This window comes from Engystomops pustulosus, chromosome 2 (assembly GCF_040894005.1).
Source record: "Engystomops pustulosus chromosome 2, aEngPut4.maternal, whole genome shotgun sequence".
NCBI classification, from domain to species: domain Eukaryota; kingdom Metazoa; phylum Chordata; class Amphibia; order Anura; family Leptodactylidae; genus Engystomops; species Engystomops pustulosus.
Window position 1 is genome coordinate 8,020,697 of NC_092412.1, and position 23,400 is coordinate 8,044,096.

The window sequence follows — 23,400 nt, forward strand, 5'->3', positions numbered from 1 at the left end:
TTTTGTTCATGATACCCTTGGGAATACACCAAAAGTTATTACTTACCGTAGCGCAGTCATACCATAGTTTTTCTGACAGCTCTATTGCTCATTAGCTAAATGTGCGCTTGCCCACTTCAAAGATGTCTGCCGCCCCACCTGGTAGTTCTCGAGATAGCGGGTCCGATCCCTGAGTGTTTGACCAAGCCATGTGACATGGTGGATCGCAGCTGAGCTGATCACAGCCCTGCGTAGCGATCACACCGCCTAGGCCTGTCACCTCAGGATCTCCTCTACCTTGGTAAGGATGAGCCTCCGTTTGTTGTTGGCGCAGTAAGTCATACTCCAGCACTGAGCGCGCTTCTTTTTATTTATGATGTCACATCCTGCGGGGGATTTAAACCCGCCCTGTATCACTGTTTCACTATGCTTGAGAATGGCTGCATAGAGTCAGCCGAAACGTTGTATTTTACCACTGGTGGAATAAACATTCACTATTTATCTTGGAGCTGCTTCCTTCCTTGGAGTTTTATGCATATGGGATCCTGAGTCAGTTCCTTGAAGCCTGCACCCACATTGGATTTAATCCGGTTATCCACAGTGCTGCTCCTTCTACCTATGTATCTGGCTTTTGTGTATACAGTATACAGGCAGTCCCCGGGTTACATACAAGATAGGGACTGTAGGTTTGTTCTTAAGTTGAATTTGTATGTAAGTCGAAACTGTATATTTTATCATTGTAGTTCCCGACAATTTTTTTTTTTTGCCCCAGTGACAATTGGAGTTTCAAATTTTTTTGCTGTAATAGGACCAAGAATTATCAATAAAGCTTCATTGTAGACAATTTTAAGCTGATTATTGCAATCTGGGACTATTTTAAAGCATCCAGAGAGCTTCACCAGAGGTCACAGTGGGCAGAGGGGTCCGTCTGTAACTATGGGTTGTCTGTAAGTCGGGTGTCCTTAAGTAGGGGACCGCCTGTATATCCCTAACCGCTAGCCCTGATCACTAACCCTAATCGCTGACCCTAATCACTATCCCTGATCACTATCCCTAACCACTATCCCTAATCACTAGCCCTGATCACTAGCCCTGATCACTATCCTTATTACTAGCCCTAATCACTAGCCCTAATCACTAGCCCTAATCACTAGCCCTAATCACTAGCCCTAATCACTAGCCCTAATCACTATCCCTGATCACTAGCCCTAGTCACTAGCCCTAATCACTAGCCCTAATCACTATCCCTGATCACTAGCCCTAATCACTAGCCCTAATCACTATCCCTGATCACTATCCCTGATCACTATCCCTGATCACTATCCCTAATCACTAGCCCTGATCACTATCACTGATCACTACCCCTAATCACTAGCCCTAATCACTATCCCTGATCACTATCCCTAATCACTATCCCTAATCACTATCCCTAATCACTAGCCCTGATCACTATCCCTAATCACTAGTCCTAATCACTAGTCCTAATCACTATCCCTAATCACTATCCCTAATCACTAGCCCTCATCACTAGCCCTAATCATAAGCCCTAATCACTAGCCCTAATCACTAGCCCTGATCACTAGCCCTAATCACTAGCCCTAATCACTATCCCTAATAACTATCCCTGATCACTATCCCTGATCACTAGCTCTAATCACTATCCCTGATCACTAGCCCTGATCACTATCCCTGATCACTAGCCCTGATCACTATCCCTAATCACTAGCCCTAATCACTAGCCCTGATCACTAGCCCTGATCACTATCCTTATTACTAGCCCTAATCACTAGCCTTGATCACTAGCCCTGATCACTATCCCTAATCACTATCCCTAATCACTGTCCCTGATCACTAGCCCTAATCACTAGCCCTGATCACTATCCGTGATCACTAGCCCTGATCACTATCAATGATCACTAGCCCTAATCACTAGCCCTGATCACTAGCCCTAATCACTAGCCCTGATCACTAGCCCTAATCACTATCCCTGATCACTATCCCTAATCACTAGCCCTGATCACTATCACTGATCACTACCCCTAATCACTAGCCCTAATCACTATCCCTGATCACTATCCCTAATCACTATCCCTAATCACTAGCCCTGATCACTATCCCTAATCACTAGTCCTAATCACTAGTCCTAATCACTAGTCCTAATCACTATCCCTAATCACTATCCCTGATCACTATCCCTAATCACTAGCCCTGATCACTATCCCTAATCACTATCCCTAATCACTAGCCCTGATCACTATCCCTGATCACTATCCCTAATCACTATCCCTAATCACTAGTCCTAATCACTAGTCCTAATCACTAGTCCTAATCACTATCCCTAATCACTATCCCTGATCACTATCCCTAATCACTAGCCCTGATCACTATCCCTAATCACTATCCCTAATCACTAGCCCTGATCACTATCCCTAATCACTATCCCTGATCACTATCCCTAATCACTAGCCCTGATCACTATCCCTAATCACTAGCCCTGATCACTATCCCTAATCACTAGCACTAATCATTAGCCCTAATCATTAGCCCTAATCACTAGCCCTAATCACTATCCCTAATAACTATCCCTGATCACTATCCCTAATCACTATCCCTAATCACTAGCCCTGATCACTATCCCTAATCACTAGCCCTGATCACTAGCCCTGATCACTAGCCCTAATCACTAGTCCTAATCACTAGCCCTGATCACTATCCCTAATCACTAGCCCTAATCACTATCCCTAATCACTAGCCCTAATCACTAGCCCTAATCACTAGCCCTGATCACTATCCCTAATCACTAGCCCTAATCATTAGCCCTAATCATTACCCTAATCATTAGCCCTAATCATTAGCCCTAATCACTAGCCCTAATCACTATCCCTGATCACTATCCCTAATCACTAGCCCTGATCACTATCCCTAATCACTATCCCTAATCACTAGCCCTGATCACTATCCCTAATCACTATCCCTGATCACTATCCCTGATCACTATCCCTAATCACTAGCCCTGATCACTATCCCTAATCACTAGCCCTGATCACTATCCCTAATCATTAGCCCTAATCATTAGCCCTAATCATTAGCCCTGTATATCGTCAATGTATGACGATATAGATCTTCTTTTTGCGTGAAGTACCCACGGAAAAAGACGATCTATATCGTCATGCATCGCTAAAGTGATAATAAAAAAAAAAAATAAACAACCGATTATTAGAAAAATTCCAAACACGGTCTTCATCAACTACCTGAGGAGCCATTTTGCCATCTATTGTATTTTTGCACATTTTGGAAATATCACATTGCCGTGATCCAACATGATCCGATATTGCATTGTTATATAAGCCTAAAAGGAGTTGTAACCGCCAGCCACTCCAGTATTCTGGGCCCCGGCTGCCTCCAGGCCCCAAGAAAAAGACTAGGTCCCGTTGGGGGGGGGTGCTGCATTAGCAGCGATCACGGATGTTAACCCTACCAATGCCGCTGATGTCATTTAAAAAGCGGCGGCACGTGGGCGCTGCCATCCTGATGTCCTTTCAGGGGCGCAATCAGAGTGACATTTGTTACGCAGAAAACAAGCCCTCACACAGCTCTGTACAGGGAAAAATGAGAGAAAGATGGAGAGTAAAAAATAGGTGAAAAAAACTCCGTCATTAAGGGGTTAAACACTACAACTCCCAGCATATCTGACTGTCAGTAATAATAAAGCGAAATATAAATGTCATAAGAGCGAACTACAACTCCCAGCATACACCTCACACTGACTCCATCACTTCTCTGCTTCCGCCTTCACTGCTGTAACCATAACAACCAAATCTCCTCACTCCCTCTCCAGCACTAGAGTCATGTGATCTATTACATCATCACAGGTCCTTTATCCTGCACCTCTCCTCTATACATATTCCCCGCCCCCTCAGTGACATCACACTCCCGAGTCACATGACTAGTGGATAGAGAGCAGGAGATGTGTGTGAGGTACAGAGTGTCCTGCACAGAGGAGAGAAGAGGTAAGTGACCAGAGGAGGAACTACAACTCCCAGCATGCTCCAGGAGCACACACACTATATGGGGGGACTACAACTCCCAGCATGCTCCAGGAGCACACACACTATATGGAGGGACTACAACTCCCAGCATGATTCAGGAGCACACACACTATATGGAGGGACTACAACTCCCAGCATGCTCCAGGAGCACACACACTATATGGAGGGGCTACAACTCCCAGCATGCTTCAGAAGCACACACTATAAGGAGGGACTACAACTCCCTCCATGTGGGGTCCAGTATGTGCTATTAGTGAGGAGCGGCACAGTCCAGCGCCATCACTCCTCCCTCAGTCCAGTGACCTCCCCTCCAGTGTCTGGAGAATCCCCATCTGGCACATCACACATGTCATGGACACAATTGCTTCATATAGAGTTTGCTCTTAGTTCTTGTCATGTTTCCTCAGGTTCTATAGATCCAGGACTCCCAGAGGTTTCTCCTAAAGATGATCCTTTCCATCAATGATCCACCAGGGATCCGGGAGAAGGACAGAGAGCAGATGGCGGCCAGGATCCTGGAGCTCACCCTGGAGATGATCTCCTTGATAACCGGAGAGGTGAGAGTCTCCCAGGACACGGCTCTTATCTCTAGGAATAACAGCGGGAAATGACTGGAGAGGTGAAGGATTCTTAGGATCTATGTAGTGATCAGTGTCTCCCCATACACAGGATTACACAGTAGTGAAGAAGTCGTCTGGTGAGTGTGTGACCCCCCGTGTGTCAGGAGGATGGACCCAGAGCCCCATCACCGAGCCTCCACCTCATTCACTGATACATGAGCAGAAGATCCTAGAACTTACCTCCAGGATCACTGAGCTGCTGAGCGGAGAGGTGAGCGCTGCCGGGAATGCTGGGACATTGTACAATAACACAAGGGAGGGGTCTGGGTGATGACTGTGTCATTGTGGGTGTCAGGTTCCTATAAGGTGTCAGGACGTCACTGTCTATTTCTCCATGGAGGAGTGGGAGTATATAGAAGGACACAAGGACCAGTACAAGGACATCATGATGGAGGACCACCAGCCCCTCACATCACCAGGTAAGAGGAGACCTTCCTGATTATAGAGGACAGAGCAGGTGTGAGGTCACCTCCTCCATCATCTCATCATCACATATAGACAATGTATCAGTCACTGTGTATATTTCCTATAGATGGATCCAGTCAGAGAAATCCACCAGAGAGATGTCCCCGTCCTGGAGATTCCCGGGATATTACACAGGAACCAGAGAGATGTCCCAGTCCTGGAGATTCCCGGGATATTACACAGGAACCAGAGAGATGTCCCAGTCCTGAAGATTCCCGAGATATTACACAGGAACCAGAGAGATGTCCCAGTCCTGGAGATTCCCGAGATATTACACAGGACCCAGAGAGATGTCCCAGTCCTGGAGATTCCCGAGATATTACACAGGAACCAGAGAGATGTCCCAGTCCTGGAGATTCCCGGGATATTACACAGGAACCAGAGAGATGTCCCAGTCCTGAAGATTCCCGGGATATTACACAGGAACCAGAGAGATGTCCCAGTCCTGGAGATTCCCGAGATATCAAAGAGGAACCAGAGAGATGTCCCAGTCCTGGAGATTCCCGAGATATTACACAGGAACCAGATAGATGTCCCAGTCCTGGAGATTCCCGAGATATTACACAGAAACCAGAGAGATGTCCCAGTCCTCTATATTTCCATGTTGTTAAAGAGGAGCCGGAGGAGAATGTCCCTCTGGATCATCAGGTAGATGGAGCTGAGATTCCTGTAAATCCTCTTCTGGGTTGGAGGGTCTATGGGATGACATTATAGGTGAGTGTGTTGGGTCGTGGCTACGAATTGTTCCCGGGTAAAATTCCGGTAAGTTTCGGTGATGAAAGCCTTCTTAACTGTATAATCTAAGATCTGGTATCCAAGTTCTCCAGCTCAGAAGGCCTTAGCAAAATATTAGAAACATTGATGTTGATGTGTAAAATATTGGGATGAATGTGGATCCCGTCTCCTCCTGCAGGAGATTATTCCCCTTAGTTCCTGGTTCTGGAGGTTTCTGTCCATCACTTGGATATAAGAGAATCTCTGGAGACATTTCCTTGTTTTCTCAGGTCCTTCATGTTGGATCTTTCCAGGAAAGTTGTGGTGGAAGGAGGAGCGGAGAGGAAATCCCCTCATCAGTGACAGAGGAGGGTAAGAGCCTTTCATGTATCTTGTGGGTTATTCTTCCCTTATACATTGCAGGGAGAGGTCACATCCAGGGGAGGAGATGGAGAGGACACAGATATCTCTTTCTACTTGATATCAAAGCCTTGCTCTGGGTCGTGCAGACATCTGGTGTCTCTCCTGTGTTGATGAGACCTTGTTTTTTTATCAGTGGAAGAGTCATATTAGGTCCAGGTTTCTATGACTTTGTGTTAATTCATCATTTTCATATTTCTCTTTAGGAGAAACCTATGCAAGAGACTTGAGTAGATATCTCAGTTTCGAAGAAATACAAGTGCATAAATTTGAAATTGTTGAGGAAAGAAATGGAGATTTTGGACCTGGTGAAATTGCTGCAGGTTCTGAATATGATTTACCTTTCACAGAGGAATCTAATCATTTCATCAATTCAATTCACAAAACTAAAAGGAAATTTCCCTGTTTGGAATGTCCAAAGTCCTTTACAAGAAGATCAAATCTGAAAGCCCATCAGAGACGTCACGCAATGGAGAAGCCATTTTCATGTTCCCATTGTGGGAAAGGTTTCGTTCATCATTCAGAATTGGTTGAGCATCAGACACTGCACACGGGGGAGAGGCCATTTTCATGTCTAGATTGTGGGAAATACTTTACCCAGAAATTATTGCTGATTAAACATCAAAGAATTCACACGGGGGAGAAACTATTTTCGTGTGAGGAATGTGAGAAATGTTTTCCACATAAATATTCTCTCAACCGACATCTGCTGCTTCATACAGCGAAGAAGCCATTTTCATGCACTGAGTGTTTGAAGGGATTTGTTCAGAAATCAAGTCTCGTTGAACATCAGAGAACTCACACGGGAGAGAAGCCATTTTTATGTCCTGAATGTGGGAAATGTTTTACTTATAAATTAATGCTTCTCAATCACCAGAGAATTCACACGGATGAAAAACCATTTTTGTGCCTAGAATGTGGGAAATGTTTTACCCAAAAATGTAGTCTTATTAATCATCAGAGAATCCACACAGGAGAGAGGCCGTATTCGTGTGCAGAATGTCAAAAATGCTTTCACCGTAAAGACGCTCTGAACAAACATCTGAGAAGTCACACGGGGGAGAAGCCATTTCCATGCCCAGACTGTGGAAAAGGTTTTCTACAGAAAGATCACCTTGAAAGACATCAAAGAATCCACACAGGGGAGAAGCCATTTTCGTGTCCTTACTGCGACAAATGGTTTGCTGTTAAATCAAGTCTCAATGAACATCAAAGAATTCACACAGGGGAGAAGCCAATTTCCTGTTCGGTGTGTGAAAAACGTTTTAGGCATAAGTCAACTTTCCTTAAGCATCTAAGAGCTCACATGGGAGAGGCCATTTTCGTGTCTTGAATGTGGGAAATGTTTAACCCATAAAAAACATTTTGATCGTCGTTGGCGACATTCAAATTCTCGAAAATGTGGCCGGTGTAAAGCTCTATTGTTGCAACCATTGCCTCATCATTCTGCTGATGTTTTATTATGAGTCCGGGCTATACAAGGAAAAATATTAGTACTGGAAAATTTCCATGGGAGAGGCCTCCAAAAAAAACCCCCAATAAATGTAAGAAGAACCTCACATTGGCCCCCAGTACCAACATCACAGTGTTCTCCTAGTTTTCTATACATTCGGCCTGGCCAATAGAGCCGGGGTCACAGGACTTTCTTCGCCCATCCAGTGGTCTCGGCATCCCGGGGTCTCATTGAGGCCACTAAATGGCTGAAGTGAGCCCCATGACTTTCAGTCGAACTGGCAATTCTGAATACAGTTCTGATAGTGTAAGTTATATCCCTTTAACGCAGAGGTGTTTGGGACGATCACGGTGCTGTCAACTGTCAATTGTTTCTCGAGAATCATCACTAATATCTGTTGCTGGAGTAGAAAACGCGGAAATATCGAGACTTTATTTTCTCCATTAACCCCATAGCGCAATAAGACGTACCCTCAGGACTTGATGCGCATGGGAGAGTATCAAGAAGGCTCACGGGCTCTTGTCATACTCACCGGGCGTTTGCTTCACAATAAAGCAAAGGCCCGTCGCTAACACCCGCGATCGGTGCTGGCTGCCATGTTGGCTCTGATCGTCGCTCCCCGGGACATCATGCCATGACAGCCTCGGGTCACACAAAGATGTCATGTTTGCAATCCGAGGCTGCAAATCGCACATTGTAATAGATGGTGTGCAAAATCCCCATATACTGGATCTATCAGACAACTTAGGGTTAAAGTGCCCTAGGAGTCTTAAAAAAGTTATATTAAAAAACCTAAAAATTCAAATCGCCCCCTTTCCCTAGAAGTCATATAAATAAACAGTAAAAATCATAAACACATTAGGTATCGCCGCATCTGAAAATGCCCGATCTATCAAAACATAATACTTGTTTTTTTACTGCGCTTAACCCTGTAATGGAAAATAGCGCCCAAAGTCGCAAAAGGCATTTTTTTGCCATTTTGAAAAATATTAAAAATTTTATGAAAAGTGATCAAAAGGTCATAGAGTCCTAAAAATAGAATCATTGAAAAAGTCGCAAAAATGACACTACCCACAGCTCCGTAAACCAAAGTATAAAAAGTTATTAGCACCAAAATGAAGAATTTTTTTTGTACAGGAGGTTTTAATTTTTGTAAATGTATGAAAACATTATAAAACCTGTACAAATTTGGTATCCCCGTGATCGTACTGACCCAATGAATAAAGTAGACCTGTCATTTGTGGCGCACAGTGAAAGCCGTAAAATCCAAGCCCACAAGAAATGGCGCATATGTGTTTTTTCATCTTTTTCACTGCATTCAGAATTTTTTTTTCTGCTTCCAAGTATACAGCACAGAATATTAAATACCGTCACTATGAAGTGCAATTTGTTATGCAGAAAACAAGCTCTCAGACAGCTCTTTACATGTAAAAATAAAAAAGTTATAGATTTTTGAAGGCGGGGAGTTAAAAATAAAGACGCAAAAACGAAAATGGGCTTGATCCTTAAGGGGTTAAACGTTTACCAGGAAAGTGGAAGTATTTATTGAAATGATCAATAAAGTTTTGACAAATATTGCATCTGTTATTTTTGGTTTGTGAACTATGGGAGCCCTATATTTATTTCCTGAACTGTGCAGGACTCCCAGAGATCTATTAGTAGAAATGTAGCTGTGCCACGGGTGCTCCCGCGACCCACTTCCTGGGTTGCGGGCACACCCCATGCCTCTCTCCGGTCCCCAGATCCCCTCCCTGCTGCCATACCTATCTGTGTTCCTACTCCGGCTTCAGTATCCCAGCGCGCATCCCCGTTTACTAGGGCACACGCTCGAAGATTTAAAGAGCCTGATTGGTGCTGGCCATTCCCAGGAAGTTGGATAAAAGCCGGCCTCTCCCAGCATTCCTCACCGGATCTTTGTACCTAGTGCCTCTGAGAAAGCTATTTCATGTGATTTGCTGTATTTCTGAATTCCCGTTGTGAGCCTGGTTCCGTTCCTGACATTGACTCCGTGCAGCCTGTCTTGACCTCCTGCTTTGTTCCTAAAATTGATGCTGTGCTGCCTGTCCCCAACCCTGCCTCACGGGCTATACCTCACCTTGGCCACCACCACGGGCAAAGTTACGCCTGTGGAGTGACCAGGTGGTACCATGCCGCAACAAGTCCATCCAACTTTGCGGCAGGCTCTGGTGAAAACTGGGTGCCACTTAGATTCCGCTCCCAGGTTTTGGCTTACGTCATCGCTCGCAGTGGTACAGAGGATCCACTATCTCCAATCCTGACACGCTGCACACTTAGTAATCAAATACAGGTGCTGTAAAAGGTCCCAATCCACTCTTAAAGTGTAAATATTGATTCCAATCACACTGATCAATGCTTCAGTAAGATTTATGGTTAATACAGGCAACTCTTCAGTCACTTTTGGGTCATTAACTGATCTTTTTCAGACAAGATGACATTGTAGATCTGAGGAGTCTAAGAATCTGGCCACCATGTCAGCTTCTTCCAGCCACAACTTGTCTAGGGGTAAGTCCTATAAGTCATGGTACAATCATCTTTGGGGAGCTCTCTTTAGTTTGCCACGGCCTTATTGGGCACTGAATAATTTCCTGTATTAACAATAAATCTCACTGAAGCATTGATCAGTGTGACTGGAATCAATATTTACAGTCCTAGAGAACTGCCATTTGGAGCACAGACATTTTATATATTTTTTGTTTTTGGCATCATGAAAAATGTGCATATGCCTTTAGGGATTAGTACAGTAGAAACCCCTGAGAACTGACCCTTTTTGAAAACTACACCCCTCCATGAATTTATCTAGGGGTGTAGTGACCATTTTAACCCCACAGGTGGACCCCAAGGATGATGCATAATGGATAGTGCATAGTATAAAATATCCATTATGTCATCTTGTGCCCAGCTCCTGCCACGGGAGACAAACACAACAAAATCATGATGCAGGTTCTCCGGGGTACGGCAATACCCCATGTGTGGCAATAATCTCAGTAGGGAAGGTGCTGCATGTGGCATGATGTATAAGCTGTGGAGAGTACTTCAGGGTAAAATTATATATGATTACCATCTCCTGAAATTCCAGGAAAGTTCCCCTCTGGCCTGCACATGGATGTAGCACTTAAGCATTATACATCGGCATGATGTGCACGGCCAGCTTTTTGTACCACACCCTCGCCAGCTTTTTGTACCACACCCTCGACTTTCGCATGGGAAGCCCCCCCCTGGCTGAAGCACCAGGTCCAACAAGTCAACCCCTCCCATATACCTATTGTAGGTATGCTGTCAGGCTTGGGGGCTTCTTTACTGGTACCTCGTACAGGGGCAGGGATAATGATGTGCCCATGTAATGTTGTTAATACAAGGACGTTTCTCTTGTCCTTGTACTTAACACACAATACTGAGTTCGGCATTGTGCTCGGCCCTCCTGTACATAGTCTCTACATAGTGCTTGACTCTCGTGCCTTTGAGCTTCTCCCCTAGCAGAAACTTCCGGAGACCTCTCTGATTCCTTGTAACAGTGCCGCACATTTCCTGGAAGCGAGGCTCTTGAACAAGGTAATGCTTGTATAAAAACTGTCAAGGTAGAAGCCCTGGTCCAGGAGTCAGTGCACCAAATCTCAGACTACTTTTCCAGCAATTCCTAGGAAGGTGGGGGGGTATTCTGGGGGCACTATTCTGGAGTGCTTCCCTTCATATACCCTGAACTTATATGTGTACCCTGATGCACTCTCACACAGCTTATATGTACATCTTCACGCCATACCTTTTCCTCTTATTTGGCAGGTACTGGCAACTGAAGTCTCCCTTTGAAATGTACCAGGGAATTATCTATCGATAGGTGCTTCTCGGGGGTTTATATTTCAATAAATTTGGCACTCTAATATAGTCTAAAAGGGGCCAGACCTTATATAATCTATGGTATCTGGGGTCATTTCTGGGTTGGCACTGCGCATTGTCGCAAAATGCATAAACTTAAGGGGGGTTTCCAAGCGCATCCGGCTCATTGCCACGCGGAACATCGGGGTGTGGTACAGTATGTCTGTGCTCCAATAGTCCCTGATTGAAGGCTTCTTTACTAGCTCCATAAGAAGCACTATACCCAGATATTTCTCCATCTCTGCTGCAGTAACAGGGGTCCACCTGTGGGGTTGTGGGGTCTTCTGCAATGTTGTGCATCTTAGAGATTGGTCTGGGATACAATAAGACCAATTAGGTCCTCACTGAAAAAGAACTTTAAAAAGTCCACTGGTCTGATCCCTGCCATATCTCTGCATATTCCAGGACTGCCAGTAAAATCAGGGACCTGAGGGGCATAGTTATTGGGGGTCACCCATGTGTGGTCAGAAGTCCCAGGCACTTCAGCAGAAGCTCCAGGCACTTCTCTGGGGTTCCTTGGAGTCACTTTGCCTCCAAGGCCTTGTATGTTTTCCAGGCCATGATTTTCCCTGAAAAAAATGCATGATGGAGGGAGTACACAACCTCCTCTGCACGCCAAACTCCTCCACACGACTACTCCTCCACAGACCTACTCCTCCACAGGTGTGGTACCAGGTACAACAACTTGTGGGGGATATCCCTGTGGAAGTTGACTGATCAGGAAAGGTAGTAGTGGTAAATAGCAAACAAGTGTGATAACATTCTATAATACATCATGCTTGGACTGGGGGGGGGGGGGGCGTAACCTCTGGGGATGAGATGATGAGCGAGTGTCATGATTCATGATTTTTGGGTTTTGTTATGTGTTAATTATTTTGTGTTTCCCTGCCCCCCTCTTCCCCCCCCCCACACGACTACTCCTCCTCCACAGGAGTCCTCCTCCACACGACTACTACTCCTCCACACGACTTATACTCTTCCACATGACTACTACTTCCCCACACGACTACTCCTCCTCCTAACAGATCGCACTTAAAAGTGCGGTCGTGGGGGGGGGGGGGAGACAGACAATGGGGGGTGGTAATAGTGTGTTTTAGGGAACAGTAAAGGGACAGATCGCTAGCACTCCTCTCTCCAAACACAAAATGGCGATGTTGGAAAGCGTTGGGCTAGTAAGATCTGCCCCCCCAGCATCACAGGTCGGTGTAATTGGCCAGGGTGACATCACAATCACATTGGTCCAATGATGTCACCGAGAGGTGTTGGCTAGCCATGCCGACACGTCCCACCAATATGTCACCCTGCCAGGGTGACATCAGAAAACCAGGAAGTCATTGGGCTCAGCATCAGATATATCAGACGCAGAATGTGAAGCGATTAAGAATCTTGTCTTTGTGGGAATACCCCTTTAAGATTCTATTTCTGTTTGTTGTTCCCTTCGTTTCATGAGCAGAAAATCTTAAATCTTTATTAACACAGCCCAAAAATACTCCACAGCGCTGCACAGGTCGTGGGGTGCACATGCAAATGATATTTACTTTTATGGACAAATTATTGTAGTATAGAGCCCTAGAATGGAACATGGCCAAATGCTCCGAGCTTCCTTACAACCTTACGCTATCAGACAACTTCTCACACAGCCCACACCATAACCCCCCTACCCTATAACCCCCCCTATCCCATAACCCCTCCTCCTACACAGCCGATTCCACATATTCCCTTCTTCCTTACACATAGACACACAATGGGCCCAATTTTTTCCACATCGTGTTCAATCCCTTTTCTCCCAAACTAGGAGACAGCGGCCTATACACCACAACACAGTCCTGGCAGCTCATCCCTGCTCCTCCCATATTACAGCCTGGTCACATGATCATGACATCATCACAGGTCCTTTACCCACCAGGAAATGGCATGTACAATATGAGTCCCCGCCCCTTCAGTGACATCACATTCCCAGGGTCACATGACTTATGGATAGGAAGCAGGAGGATGTGTATGAGGTAGAGTGTCCTGCACTGAGCAGGTATTACAACTCCCAGCATGCTCCAGGAGGACACACACATTGTACACATGGGGAGGATTTATCATTATAACCAAATAATCCCCCCCCCATGGGGCAATGTCTGAGCCAACAATGTCTCCCTCCATGTGGGGTCCAGTATCTGCTATTAGTGAGGAGCGGCACAGTCCAGCGCCATCACTCCTCCCTCAGTCCAGTGACCTCCCCTCCAGTGTCTGGAGAATCCCCATCTGTCACATCACACATGTCATGGACACAATTGCTTCATATAGAGTTTGCTCTTAGTTCTTGTCATGTTTCCTCAGGTTCTATAGATCCAGGACTCCCAGAGGTTTCTCCTAAAGATGATCCTTTCCATCAATGATCCACCAGGGATCCGGGAGAAGGACAGAGAGCAGATGGCGGCCAGGATCCTGGAGCTCACCCTGGAGATGATCTCCTTGATAACCGGAGAGGTGAGAGTCTCCCAGGACACGGCTCTTATCTCTAGGAATAACAGCGGGAAATGACTGGAGAGGTGAAGGATTCTTAGGATCTATGTAGTGATCAGTGTCTCCCCATACACAGGATTACACAGTAGTGAAGAAGTCGTCTGGTGAGTGTGTGACCCCCCGTGTGTCAGGAGGATGGACCCAGAGCCCCATCACCGAGCCTCCACCTCATTCACTGATACATGAGCAGAAGATCCTAGAACTTACCTCCAGGATCACTGAGCTGCTGAGCGGAGAGGTGAGCGCTGCCGGGAATGCTGGGACATTGTACAATAACACAAGGGAGGGGTCTGGGTGATGACTGTGTCATTGTGGGTGTCAGGTTCCTATAAGGTGTCAGGACGTCACTGTCTATTTCTCCATGGAGGAGTGGGAGTATATAGAAGGACACAAGGACCAGTACAAGGACATCATGATGGAGGACCACCAGCCCCTCACATCACCAGGTAAGAGGAGACCTTCCTGATTATAGAGGACAGAGCAGGTGTGAGGTCACCTCCTCCATCATCTCATCATCACATATAGACAATGTATCAGTCACTGTGTATATTTCCTATAGATGGATCCAGTCAGAGAAATCCACCAGAGAGATGTCCCAGTCCTGGAGATTCCCGAGATATTACACAGGAACCAGAGAGATGTCCCAGTCCTGGAGATTCCCGAGATATTACACAGGATCCAGAGAGATGTCCCAGTCCTGGAGATTCCCGAGATATTACACAGGAACCGGAGAGATGTCCCAGTCCTGGAGATTCCCGAGATATTACACAGGAACCAGAGAGATGTCCCAGTCCTGGAGATTCCCGAGATATTAAAGAGGAGCCGAAGGAGAACGTCCCACTGGATCATCAGGTAGGTGGAGCTGAGGTTCCTGTGAATCCTCTATAGATGGATGTAATGAGGCTACTGACCTTCTCCAGCAGCAGTGGGTGGAGGGTCTATGGGATATTTCTGGTACAACTGCTTTCAAGAAAAAGTTTCAGCTCCTTGGTAATTCTGTGATATAGTAATGTTCTTTTATTCACCCAACATCACCATGTTCCAACTTGCCATAAGTCTTTATCAAGCTGCTTAAGAACATTACTTGAACAATGGATCGGAGAGGACATGGATCAGGGGTTGTTGTATGGATAAATGTGAGAAATGTGATTCCCCAATGATCCAGGAAAAGGCAAAAGAAAACAACTACTAACTACTAATTACTAAAAATTAAACATGTTGTCTCCCTTTCCTGCTGTGATCAGCTCCTGGCTGTTAATTCTTGAGTTGTTAAAAAAAAATTACTCCGATAACGTTTGTTGATCCCGTCTTGTAGTCACTTCAGGAGATCCTGCTCCCTTCTGTGCAAATAGGTTTCCGCTATCTGAATTTGGATTCTCTTCTATTTTCTCATGTCCTTCATGTTGGATCTTTCCAGGAAAGTTGTGGAAGGAGGAGCGGAGAGGAAATCCCCTCATCAGTGACAGAGGAGGGTAAGAGCCTTTCATGTTGTACATCTTGTTAATTACTTTCGCATTAATCAGATCACTCACTTTGAGGAGAACTAGTCACTAGCGGGGTATCACATGGGTCCGCAATGGAAGGGTTCAAAGTTACTAGTGGTGTACCACAGGGGTCAGTACTGGAAGGGTCACAGTTACTATTAGGACTTTTTAGGTGACTAGTTTACTATTTCTTGAGAAAGCAAGATGGATTCAGCAGAGATTTAAAAGTGAGTTAAGACTTTAGGAGGAGCGGACTTGTTTAAATTGTAGGGTAAAAGTGTAGGAGGAAATGAGGGCGCAAGCCTCTAATAGTTTTCTTAAAAGGGGTTAACTTTATTTTGTTGTCTCTGGATACAATGCATTTAGGGATTTTAAAGAGGAGCTGTCACCCAGAAATTGGGCACTAGGAGATGTTACTAAAGTAAGCAGCTCCTAGTGCTAAAACAAATGCAGCAGTGTTACAATGATAGCGTTATCGAAACCTCTAAAAGTGGTCCAGCGTATATAATAATGAGGGGGTGGTCCGAGGCGCTGCCTCTTCCCTGGACCGCCCACTCGCTCCATAGCTCAGCAGTGACTGCCACGCCCACCCACAATTCCTCCCCCTCATGAATACGCTGGACCACTTTGAGAGTGGTCCGGTGTTTTTACTGTACTCTGCAGCGGTGTCTCCTATAACGCCATCATTGTAACACCGCTGCGTTTGCTTTAGCACTAGGAGCTGCTTACTTTAGTTACTTTAGTAAGCAGCTCCCAGTGCCCAATTTCTGGGTGACAGGTCCTCTTTAAGGTTCCTTTCTTAAGTAAAATTAGAGACTTATTCTAGAATCTTGATTCATGCGCTCGATATTCCTGAGTCCTGATTCTTAGAGTTCCGAAATGTGTTGTATCCAGAGACAACTAAACAAAATTAACCCCTTTTAAGACAACTATTAGAGGTGTGCGCCCCCATATATTTCTCAACTATTACCCCACAATTACACTGATCAAGACCTTCCAATACAAGAGGAGGTAGGCTGCACCCCGACTATTAAAAGACGTCTCACAGTTGTGCCTGACCCTGCACAACCTAAGGTGAGCAAGTATTGCCACTATTTGATTAATTTTTCCCTTAGAAAACGATACTACCCTATCAGCGCAATTTCTCTTCCATCTCTCGCCATACCGTTGAGTTGGATTGATGATTTGTAGGTTATATTTTTTGTATTTTTATACACATATGGTTAATTTTCTGGATTGTGATGTAGAAATGATTTAGTAAAATATTTCTTTTGCTCCCAGGTGATGACAACACAAGAGGATCCATTGCACACCTTCCTTGTGACATAGAAGATAAATCACAAATTAGCTTAAAAAGAAATGGGCATAAACCGGGTAAAATATTTTCAAGTTCTGAAAGTGGAAAACATTTTAAAAAGAAATCGAACTTTTCCATACCCCAAATTATTTACCGACATAAAACACGATATTCATGTTTGGAATGTAGAAAATCTTTTGCTTGTAAATCACATCTTGTCGAACACCAGAGAATTCACACAGGAGAGAAACCATTTTTGTGTCTGGAATGCGGGAAGTGTTTCATTCAAAGATCGCATCTGAGAGAACATCAGAGAATTCACACAGGGGAGAAGCCATTCTCGTGTTCAGAATGTGGGAAAAGTTTTGCCTATAAATCAAGTCTTTTTAAACACGAGAGGATTCATACAGGTAAAAAGCCATTCTCCTGCTTAGAATGTGGAAAACCCTTTGGACAAAGAGATAATCTTGAGCGACATCAGAAAGTTCACACAGGGGAGAAACCATTCTCATGTCCTGAATGCGGGAAAAGTTTTAGTCAGAAATCGACTTGCATGGAACATCAAAGAACTCACAGAGCGGAGAAGCCGTTTTCCTGCTCAGAATGTGGAAAAAGTTTCACATTTAAATCAAGTCTCGTAAAACATCGGAGAATTCACACAGCAGAGAAGACATTTACATGTAGTGAATGTCGGGAAAGCTTCACCCATAAATTAGAACTGGTTAAACATATAAGGGGTCACTTAGGGAAGAAGCCATTTTCATGTTCAGAATGTGGGAAAAGTTTTCCACACAAATCCAATTTTCTCATACATCAGAGAAGTCACACAGGGGAGAAGCCATATTCATGTTCAGAATGCGGCAAAGGTTTTTGTCAGAAATCTCACTTTATGGAGCATCAGAAAACTCACACAGGGGAGAAGCCGTATTCATGCGCTGAATGTGGGAAATGTTTTGGTCAGAGGTCGAGTTTTTTGAGGCATCAGAGAACTCACACAGGAGAGAAGCCGTATTCATGTGCTGAATGTGGGAAATCCTTTACCCAGAAATCAAGTTTTCTTAGACATCACACAAGTCATACAGGGGAGACCCCATGTTAAGGTTCAGTTTCTTAGAAATGTGTCCGCTCTGAGGTAGGACATAATGGGGCAGATTTACTTACCTGTCACTGTCGCCATTCCCGTGGTGCGTTGTCCGACGAGGATTCGGGTCTGCTACGATTCATTAAGGTCGTGCGTCCAATTTCCTTCATGTGTTGCTTCCCCACGGAGATCCGCCGGAGTTCACCTTCTTCTTCCTGGTGCATGTGTCGCTTCCCCGCTCAGGTCTGACAGAGTTCACCTTCTTCTTCCTGGTGCATGTGTCGCTTCCCTGCTCAGGTCTGACGGAGTTCATTCACCTTCTTCTTCCTGGTGCATGTAAGTGCTTGATCTTGCGACACAATTTCGTTGTTAAATTCTGCAGTTTGTCCAATTCCGTCGGGTTGTCTGAAGGCACGCCCCCTCCCCCCACCATTTTTTTCGCATGCAAGCCGGCGCCGATGCCCCACAATCCCATCACCTGCGCCAAAAACCCGGGGCACTTCGGCTCAAAAAGGAAATGTTCGGGAAACCCGACAGAATCGCGGTCCGCTGACCCTTAGTAAATGTGCCCCATTGTATGATTGAAATGCCTGACTGCTTAAAAGTGCAGGAACTAACCATGATTGTAAAGCACTGTGATCAAATGACGGCACCATATAAATAAAAATATTTTATTGTTATGATTAGTATGGGAGGCCCATAAATATCTAATTTGTGATTATCCACTCGATCACCGGTACCACCTGGAAATAACATAGTGTGGGATTCGGGATACAGTTTGCTCCACCTATTCATCAATATCTACTTGGTGGGTGACCGACTACCAAGCCTCACCCGATCACCTGTACATAGAACAGGAATCGGGAAGCAGGACGCAGGGTTTTTCGGCTGATTTCTCGGTCTCCAACTTCAAAAATCCATAACTTTTTCATTTTTACGTGTACAGACCTGTGTGAGGCTTATTTTGTGCGTAACAAATTTTACTTTCCCGTGATGTTATTTATTTTAACATGCCGTGTACTGCGAAGCTGAAAAAAAATTCCAAATGTGGAAAAATTGAAAAAAAAACGCACGTGCGTCACGTTCTTGTGGGCTCAGTTTTTACGACTTTCACTCTTCGCTCCAAATAGTGTCATAGTTTATACGGTTGAAAAAAGACACTTGTCCATCAAGTTCAATCAAGGAAGGGATTTAGGGGAAACAATCCAATATAGCATAACAATCAATGTTATTTAGGTGTAAAAAGGCATCTAGACCCTTCTTGAAGCTCTCTGCTGCCCCTGCTGTGACCAGCGCCTGAGCTCGGCTATTCCACAGATTGACAGTTCTCATAGTAAAGAAGCCCTGTTGCCTCCGGTGATTAAACCTTCGTTTCTCCAAACGGAGACGGTGCCCCCTCGTCTTTTGATTTGATTTAATCTGGAACAACTTACCCCCATATTTTTTGTATGGACCATTCATATATTTATATAAATTAATCATGTCCCCTCGTAGTCGTCTCTTTTCCAGACTAAATAAATCTAGTTGTTTTAATCTTTCCTCATAACTCAGACCCTCCATACCCCTTATTTTGTGGCTCTACGTTGAACCCTCTCCAGCTCCAGGGCATCCTTTTTATGGACCGGTGCCCAGAACTGGACAGCATATTCCAGGTGTGGCCGAACCAATGCCTTGTATAGTGGTAATATTACATCCCTATCACGAGAGTCCATTCCACTTTTGATACATGTAATGATCCTACTAGCTTTAGAGGCAGCTGCTTGACATTGCATGCTGTTATTCAATTTATGATCTACTAGTACCCCCAGGTCCTTCTCAACAAGGGACTCTCCCAGATTTACTCCCCCAAGGACATATTTTGCCTTTGGATTATTGGCCCCCAGGTGCATAACCTTACATTTATCCACATTATACCTCATTTGCCAAGTGGATGACCAAACATTCAGTTTGTCCAAGTCACCTGCAGCCTATGAACATCCTCCATAGACTGTATTACACTACACAGTTTGGTGTCATCAGCAAAAATAGACACAGTGCTATTAATTCCTACCTCTATATCATTAATAAATATATTAAATAGTAGTGGGCCAAGCACAGAACCCTGAGGTCCACCACTCATAACTGGTGACCATTCCGAGTAGGAATCATTGACCACAACTCTCTGGATACGATCCTTCAGCCAGTTTTCAATCCAATTGCAAATGATTTCTGCCAAACCAATAGCCCTAATTTTACCCATCAGGCGTCTATGAGGGACAGTGTCAAATGCCTTTGCAAAGTCCAAGAACACAATATCCACAGCTGCTCCTCTATCCAGGCACCTGCTCACCTCTTCATAGAAGCAGATAAGGTTAGTCTGACAACTTCTATTCTTAGTAACCCCTCGCTGGCTGTCACTTATTATGCTATTTGATGTCACATACTCCAGTATATAGTCTTTTACTAACCCTTCCAACACTTTCCCCACAATGGAAGTTAAGCTTACAGGCCTGTAATTGCCAGGCGAAGTTCTAGAGCCCTTTTTATATATTGGCCACACGCCAATAACACGCCTACTTTATTCTTTGGTTCGGTGCGATCGCGGCGATACCTAATATGTTTGTGATTTTTACTGTTTGTTATGTTTTATATCCGTTCTAGGAAAAGGGGGGAGATTTGAACTTTTAATATTTTATTAATTTTTTTTATTTTTTAAACTTTTTTTTTTTCACTATTTTTTAGACCATCTAGGGTACATTAACCCTAGATGGTCAGATCGCTCCTACCATATACTGCAATACTACAGTATTGCAATATATGGCATTTTTGCAGGTCATACATTACAATGAGCCACTGGCTCATTGTAACGAACCTGCATAAGCCATGTAGCCTCGTGTCAAAAAAAGACCCGAGGCTACCATGGTAACCGTTCGCCGTCTTTTAGAGGGTTAACAGCCGCGATCGGTGCAAGCACCGACCGCGGTTATTAGCGGTGGGGGTTTTGTGCAAAATGCAAAAACCCCCACCTCTGTATGAAGAGGACTCAGCCCGTGAGCCCTCTTCATACATCCCTTATACCTCTGCGCTGTAGAGCTACGGCGCAGATCGTTAAGGGGTTAACATAGAAGGGGAATAAGGATAGCAGTTGGCTTGGTCTATTGTATTAACTGCTGGGTCACCCCTTTAACCAGGGTTGGATCAGGACTACCATGGGCAATTGGCTGTAAAAATATTTGTCCTTCGCTACGAGTCTCATTCATCATTCATGGAAAGAGACTGGAAAGAACAATCCTGCATCCTTGTCCAATGGGTCTGGAGCACCATCAGACCAAAGAGAGACAAAGATGTAATGGGACATTTTGTGACAAGTGGCCGAAGTGCCCAAGAATGTGGACAATATTTCCTAGTATTAGATCTCGGAGGCACAACCTTTACACCTAGATGAAAGGCGGATGTACCATCACCATAGACAGACCCCCAAGTAAACCCTCTACATTCGGGACAATAGACCCCCCCCCCCCACACACATAATACCCCTTGTCCTCTCTTTCTTGTACTGCTTTAGGCTCCCTACACAGAAACGTTCACTCAAATTGCAAACAACGTCATCAGTGTGGAATTCATTGCCAAGTCCCAGGAAAATTTCGTTCCCACCCCTGGAGGGTCACATGACTGTGTTATCTAGTAAGTGATTTGCACCCAGCACGTTGCTGTGTGTCATCCGTGTAGTGGCCACAGACACGTAGGAGGAATAGGACCTGGGCCTCACACTCGCGAACATCTTTTTCTCAGGGGTTACGGCCGATGTTTTTGCGGCTGTTTGGCGTCTCCATGTATTTCTATGGGATCAAACACACGGCGGAGGATTCCTCAGCCTCGCACCCCTTAGAAAAAACTCTGAGCACGCCCGATGCTTAGCCTTGTTTGTGGCTCTGCGCTCCCATCAAAATCTATGGGGCTGTAAAAAAAAAACTGTGGGGCACATTTATTAACCCCTTGCCGCCGCAGCCCTTTTTCATTTTTGCGTTTTTATTTTTCACTCCCCAACTTGAGAAATCTATCACTTTCTTATTGTTCCATGTACAGACCTGTGTGACGGCTTGTTTTCTATGTAACAAATTAAACTTCATAGTGATGGCATTGAATATTCCACGCCGTGTACTGGTAAGCAGGAAAAAAATCCAAATGCAGTGAAATTGGTGAAAAACACATTAGCGCTGTTTTCTTGTGGGCTTGAATTTTACGTATTTCACTGTGCGCCCCAAATCACAGGTCTACATTATTCTTTGGGTCGGTGCAATCACGGGGATAACAAATTTGTACAGGTTTTATAATGTTTTCATACATGTACAAAAATTAAAACCTCCCGTAGAAAAAAATAAAATTCTGGCGCTAATAACTTTTTCATACTTCGGTGCCCGGAGCTGTGGGTGGTGTCATTATTTGCGACTTTTAATGGCGTTGTATGACCTTTTGATCACTTTTTATAGAATTTTTTATATTTTTCAAAATGGCAAAAAAGTGCCATTTTCGACTTTGGGCGCTATTTTACCGGGTTAAACGCAGTGAAAAACTTATTAGATTTTGCTCGTTTTGCGGCGATTCCTAATGTGTTTATGATTTTTACTGTTTATTTATATCCGTTCCAGGGAAAGGGGGGGGGTTATTTGAATTTTTAGATTTTTTCAAATTATTTTTTTCTTTCAACTTTTTTTTATTTTTACTATTTTTCAGAATCCTTGGATACTTTAACCATAGGTTGTCTGATCGGTCCTATCATATACTGCCATACTGCTCAGCCCCTGAGTCTTCTCCATACACCCACACTTGGGATGTGACGTACCATTACCTCACATGTCGGTAAGGGGTTAAAGCCCCTGCGCCAGTTTTCTGTCTAACTTTGCGGCAAACTGATTGCACATGCATGTAAGAAGGGTCCGAAACACATTTGTGTCCCACGCTGCACTGAAAGAAGAAGACGAGTGATAAGAAGCAGAACGATGGATGGCAGGAGAGAAGAGGAGGCGCCATGAGTGGTGAATGCTGCGGCACTGGGGGTGTCAGAGGGTTTTATCATCCCCTGAGGACGTGTTCACGCGTTGCGCTAGGGGTCCGTTCATAACGCGGTGCTGGCGCACAGGGGGCGGGGCTCAGGCCGATCGCATGTGCATTTTCAGAGATGAATGCGACGCTAGCGGAACATGTGAACGAGGGGATTTTCGCCAAGCGAGACCCCCACAGGTCGTGATAACGGGGGTCCCAGGTACCTCCGTCAGACCCCTCCTCGCTCTGTAAGATGAATGGAGCAGGCGCCTCGCATGACCCTTCGCTCTATTCATCTCTATGGAGCTGACGGAGGCCCCACGTGTAAGCGCCTGTACATACACCGCCCATAGACAGCCATGGCGCCCGGACTTTATACGGTGAGTGCATCTACAGCCCTGCAGCTACTAT

At 44.9% G+C, this 23,400-nt stretch overlaps 1 protein-coding gene across 1 annotated transcript in view; it reads left to right on the top strand.

The window, feature by feature from the left end:
* The window catches only part of LOC140116861 (uncharacterized), an 81,053-nt gene that overhangs the window by 42,317 nt on the left and 15,336 nt on the right, over positions 1-23,400 (top strand). Inside the window, exons 3-5 of the mRNA XM_072133296.1 lie at positions 6,118-6,199; positions 16,871-17,980; positions 21,138-21,292. Coding sequence (XP_071989397.1) covers positions 6,118-6,199; positions 16,871-17,980; positions 21,138-21,292 — 1,347 coding nt within the window. The remainder of the gene's footprint in view (positions 1-6,117; positions 6,200-16,870; positions 17,981-21,137; positions 21,293-23,400) is intronic.